The 5,885-nt window shown below is 53.6% G+C and overlaps 1 protein-coding gene across 1 annotated transcript; it reads right to left on the bottom strand.

Moving 5' to 3' along the window:
• Positions 1 to 2,479: 2,479 nt before the first annotated feature.
• Fzd10 (frizzled class receptor 10) lies at positions 2,480 to 5,467 on the bottom strand. Its single transcript, NM_175284.3, has one exon. The coding sequence runs from the start codon at positions 5,353 to 5,355 to the stop codon at positions 3,607 to 3,609; it is 1,749 nt and encodes a 582-aa protein (NP_780493.1). The 5' UTR covers positions 5,356 to 5,467; the 3' UTR covers positions 2,480 to 3,606.
• Between the last annotated feature and the right edge of the window lie 418 nt (positions 5,468 to 5,885).

The raw sequence follows: 5,885 nt of genomic DNA, 5'->3' as shown, positions 1-5,885 counted from the left end.
CCATTGTGGCACTGGACTGTTCTGGGCTTAGTGCTCATCTCATATCCTGGCTTAGTCTAGGAATTATCAAAGGAACCTTGAATTTGAACCCCTAGTTCCCTGTCAACACTGGAGTGTAACAGTGTATTCATGATCCCAGTGCTAGAGAGGAGGCAGAAACAGGATTGCCAGAGTTTACTGGCCAGTCTAGCCAGGGTGACTAGTTTAGTGAGAGACCCTGAGTTCAAAAAATAAGCTGAGACCTTAGGCTGGACTCCGGAGCCCTTTGAACCTTGAATTTCCTCGTCAGAGGGCTGGACATACAGACACCTGGTGCTTCTTGGATCTCCCCACCCCCGACGCCATCTACTGAAAAGATCACTTCCTGAACCACTGGTCCAGAGAGGCTCTCATATCTGCCTGGGCTGTGGCCACAGCTGTTCTCCCCATTCTTTCCCTGTGTTGTGTACTGACTGGACAAGACACTGTGCTTGGTGTGGGGTATATAAGGGGCACCAGCTAGACCCTGCCTATCACTTTCTCAAAGGGGTGTTCTCTTTCCTACCTTTGCCCTTCGCATGACCCCAGCAGCTTCACTTTTCTTGCAGGCACTTGTGCTGGGTCTCCCAACCACAGGGGGGACCCCTGGCTCAGGATATCTCCCCAATATTTGGAACTCAGGAGACGTGAGCCGCTGTCTCCTCTATGAGGCTATGGTTTCCCTAAGTCGGGCTCTCTTAACATGTGAGCAACAGCTGGTGGTAGGAGATCAAGAACTGAGTGCTTTGAGACCTTGACATTCACCTTTTCCGGGCCTTTTTTTGTTTGTTTGGTTGGTTGGGGTTTTTTTTTTTTGTTTTGTTTTGATTTTCTTGGGGTTTTTTGTTTGTTTGTTTTGTTTCGTTTTGTTTTGTTTTTTGAGACAGGGTTTCTCTGTATAGCCCTGGCTGTCCTGGAAGTCACTTTGTAGACCAGGCTGGCCTCGAACTCAGAAATCCTCCTGTCTCTCCATCAGCATGGCTGTGGTCCTGGAGTGAAGCCTACAGTCTCCAAATTAAGGAAACAGCAGTTCCCTTTCGAGGTCTGGACAGAGCTGAGGGGGAGGGGATTGGGTGGGGGGGTGGGGGGGTGTCCAAAGATAAGTGGTGTGTTTGTGTGTCTGTGTGTCTGGGTGTAAGCTTTCTAACTTTTAAGCTTTGATGTTTTTCTTTAAATCTACCATCTGGTTTAGAACTAGAGTTCAACTGCAAGAGACAGACTGATGCAGGTAGAGAGACGGATGAAACAAGAGAAGGTGCAGGAAACAAATACCTTAGAAGCTCAGGCTGTTCTCACTATGGCCCAAGGAGCACATGTTAAAAGCACACTTCTGGCCACTTGTTAGTCTCTTGATATTTGTAAACAGGATCCCTGTCACTGTTGGGGATGGGGCCACCGTCAAGCAGGCTCACAGCTGAACAAGGCCTTATCATGTTCTTGGCTGAGGCATTGCTCTGTATGAACTTTCAAAACCTATACAACTAACCACTACAGCTCAGGGGGGCAGATGAGCCTAGGTCTGGCCAGTTGCCACTCCAGTGATCCTCTCTCTCTCTCTCTCTCTCTCTCTCACACACACACACACACACACACACACACACACACACACACACACACTCACTCTTAGTGTCTCTTCTGGTGGTAAGGACAACAATAGTCAATATAGAGGTTTATTTCCATGATTCTGGGTTCTGGGTTTTATGCTCACCGATGGCCCGGCTGCCCAGCATTGATTTCTAGAACTTGTTCCCCAGACTACCCAATTCACCTGTCCTTCCTGCTCAAGGACCCATGGCCCTGTGAAACTTCCCCAATACTTGCTTCAGAAAGCCACGATCAAGCTGGTATCTCTGCTTCAGAAGGGCTCAAATAGTTTAAAGTGCTTCTGAGCTATGAAGGTCAGAGTTGGGTAGGTCTACACTGACCCCTCCCCCCCAATTTCTCAGAGCTGAACTGTGTCCTTGGGTCCTTCTAGCTAGAACTTTAGCTTAGTCAAGCCTAGTGGATCCTGGGTCTGCTCCAGGGCCTATAGCTTGTCTTAGTGATGAGAAGAAAGGGTACCAGAAACTTCAAGGTGGCCAAGCTTCTGAATTTGTTGCTGATGACCCTCCCCCCACCACACACTTAGTCCCACTTTCACCTATCCAGCTCTGAAATGTATCCCATGGCCCCAGAGCTGCAGTAGAGTGGTCCACTCAGACTGGTGCACACAGTAGGTCAGGTAAAGACTGCTGCATCCTGGGTGAGTGTGGTCTCGGCATTCTGTGTATCCATGGAGCCTTGGGGGCAGAGTCACCGCCACCTTTTCCCACAGCCAGCACACAGGCCTCTGAGCCCCAGGATGTTTTATTTTGCCAGCTTGTATCCAGGTTCATGGTCCATGTCTAGCCAGCCTCGCACACCCAAGAATCTGCTAAGAAATGGAGAACGCTCCCCTCACCAATGCACAGTGACTAGCAGCAAACTAAAGAATGTCTTTTATTTTTAATAAAATAGTGGAGCATGAAAAATATCCTATATTACAGATATACAGAGGCAGGCATGGCCCTCCCTGGCTGGAGACAAAGTTTGTCTTCCCAAGTGCTTCAAGACCACTCATGGAAATCATTTGTTTAACAATTCAGAGAGTCAATAAGCCCTCTGGTGCTCTCCACTGGCTTCCCCCCCTCCCCCTTCCTCTCCACAAATCAGTCCCAGTGTGTAGAACACACTGGCTTGGTTTCCATTAAAAAGCCACAAAATGTATCAGGCTGAAGGCGCCCCCCCAACCCCCAACCCTGAGGCTTGAGCCTCTAAATTCTTTTGTTAGATGATTTCTTTTCTTGCCTTTTATTTACAACAAAATACTTTTTCTCTCTCTCATTTGTTTTGCTAGGGAGAGGGGGAAAATGTAAAAAAAAAAAAAAAAAAGTATTGCACACCATTTGAATTCTCCAGTGTTAGATCTGCAGTGGGGTGAGAGGGTAGCGTGGGCTCTGTGTTGGGAGAAACATGGCTATGAAGGCTGGGGAAGTGACTCTCTTTTAAGGGATCTGCAGGCAGACCTTGGGCTGGGGGGGGTGTCACCTCTTTTATCCCCTCTCCTCCTCACCTTCCCTCCCACCCATACAGCAGCCTAGCTGGGGGAGTGAGGGAGGGAGAGCAGGCCCTTGGGTGGCTCACTGGCTGCCCCCCCCCCCCCCCAGGAAAGCTCTTTAGCTTACAAAGGAGCTCTCCAGCCTCAAGTTTATGCACAGGCAGCAAAGCCTTCTGAATACACAGCTGTGTGCTTGAGGCCTAAACAAAAGTTTTCTGGAGGGCGGTTGAATCAACTACTTTACCACAAATTAGTTACACAAGAGGCTCCCTCCTTAATGAGCGACCCTTCAGGGAGGCAACAAACTGAACAGAACCCTTTACATTCAGCTGTTCTGAACCTCAAGGTAGACTTCATGTATGTGTAAATATATGCATATATATGCACATGCATACACATACATGTATATATATATACATATTCTTTTTACTTTGATTTACCAACAACCAGCCAACCAAGAAAAGCTGCCCATTTGGGCTCCGAATGTCCTGTTCTTGCAGCCAGCTCTGCCTTCACACGCAGGCTGAAGGCTGGGCGGGCAGTTCATACTTCCCAAGGTGAGGTTTTTGGGGGTGCTGGGCTTTTTTGTAGATCCCTGCACTGGTGACCACACTGGCTGGTTTCCTCCGGCTTTTTCTCTTTAGCCCCCGGCTGCATACGTGTTGCCAGGACTGCAGGGTCTTGGAAGTCCAGACCCACACCCCACTGGTGATGCCCACCACCAGCAGCATGGACACTTTGACCATGAAGACCTCCACGGCAGGGATGGAGGTGGTCATCAGGCAGTCAGGTGTCTTGGTCTGATTGTTCATCTTACACTTGTGCTGGGTGGCCAGCATCTTCCAGTAGTCCATGTTGAGGCGTTCATAAAAATAGCAGGCAATCACACAGGTGGCCGGCACAGTGTAGAGGAGGGAGAAGACCCCTATGCGTACCATGAGCTTCTCCAGCTTGTCCGTGTTCTCCCCACCCGTTTTCATCACCCTCCGGATGTGGAATAAAGCCACAAAGCCGGACAGGATGAAGGAAGTGCCGATGACTAGGTAGCAAGCCAGCGGGACCAGCACGAAGCCGGTCAGAGCATTGACATCCATGCTGCCCACATAACACACACCAGTGAGCTCATCCCCTGCCACCCTGCGCATCACCAAGATCAAGATAGTCTTCACAGCCGGGATGGCCCAAGCTGCCAGGTGAAAGTAGCTGCTGTTGGCTTCAATGGCCTCATGGCCCCACTTCTTTCCAGCAGCCAGGAACCAAGTGAGGGTGAGGACCACCCACCATAAAGAGCTGGCCATGCCGAAGTAGTAAAGTACCAAGAAGACTAAGGTACAGCCCGTGCTCTCCAGTCCTTCCTGGATAACATACAGCTGCCCACTGTCCCGGTCACAAGCGATGCTCTCCGCGCCCGCGAAGAGGCGGATGATATAGCCCACCGAATAAACGCAGTAGCACATGGAGAGGAAGATGATAGGACGTTCGGGGTACCTGAAGCGCGATGGGTCGATGAGGAAGGTGAGCACGGTGAAGGCGCTGGAGAAGAAGCACAGCACGGACCAGATGGCCAGCCAGACCACAGCGAAGCGCTTGTCGTCGCGGCTCCAATACACATCCACCCCCGGAGTGCAAAGCGGTGCGCAAGATTCGCTCTTCTCCACATGGTGGAACTTGCCTGGGTTGTCACAACCTGCGCGCCCCGGACCCCCGTCCTTTAGTGGGTGCTCCTGCGCGCTGTGGGGCCTCTGGGGCCTGAAGAGCGGAGGAAACATGCCAGAGCCCCGGCTGGGCTCATCCGAGCCGTTGTTGGGTGCCTCCATGCACAGGTAGTTGGGGTCGTTCTTGTTGGGGAGCTTGCTGCAATCCAGGGAGTCCGGCCACCTGAATTTGAACTGCTCCATGATCGGCGAGCACTTGAGCCGGGCCTGCTCGCACATGACCCGGCAAGCAGGGATGGGTGTGGAGACCTGCTCGGTGCACATGGGCGCGTACAGCGAACACAGGAAGAAGCGAAGGTGGCTGTGGCAGCCGTACTCCACGAGCGGCGCGAACTCGTGCAGTTGGATGGCCGCCTCGCGCTGGTTCTCGTGACCCATCAGGTTGGGCATGCGGGTGGTGTTGTAGCCGATGTCCTTGCACATGGGAATCTCCACCGGCTGGCACTTGCCGTCTCCAGGGCGCTCTAAGTCCATGGAGCTGATGGCCGTGCACGAGCCTATCATCACCTGCAGCACCAGCCACAGGCGCGGGCCCGGGTGTTGCATGGTGGCGCCCTCAATGTCCCAGCGCCGCTCAGGGCCGCCGCTCCCGGGCACGGGCTGTTGCTGCTGCCCGCGGCTCCGCGCCCCGGCTCGGGCCCCCGCGCATGCCCATCCAGTCTGGCCGGAGCGCTCGCGGCGCCCGGGGCCACCGCGGTGGGCGCGCGGCCTCAGCGGAGTCGGGGGGCGGCGGGGGAGGGGAGCGAAGTTTGCAAACAATACGGCGGAGCGAGCGCCGCTCAGCGCGCAAACTTTGGCCTCTTCTTCCGGGCGCGGGCGATCGCGGACCGCGGTGGGGCAGCGCGGGCACACCGTGGCCCTGGGCCCTGGAGCTCCTCCCTCCCGGCGCCCGCAGCTGCTTCCAGCACGGCGTCCCGGGATGAGAAGACTTGCAAAGAGGCAAAGAGTAGCAAAGAGGGAAAAAAAAAAAAAAAAAAAGCAAAGCCGATTGGTGACAGGCCCCGCCTCCGCCCGCCGCCCCGCCCCGCTGCTGCTTTGCATCAGAAAGCCTTGCGCCCCGGGCAGCCTCCGCCCTC

This window comes from Mus musculus, chromosome 5, assembly GCF_000001635.26.
Source record: "Mus musculus strain C57BL/6J chromosome 5, GRCm38.p6 C57BL/6J".
Lineage (NCBI taxonomy): Eukaryota > Metazoa > Chordata > Mammalia > Rodentia > Muridae > Mus > Mus musculus.
This window is presented reverse-complemented; position numbering and strand designations above follow the sequence as displayed.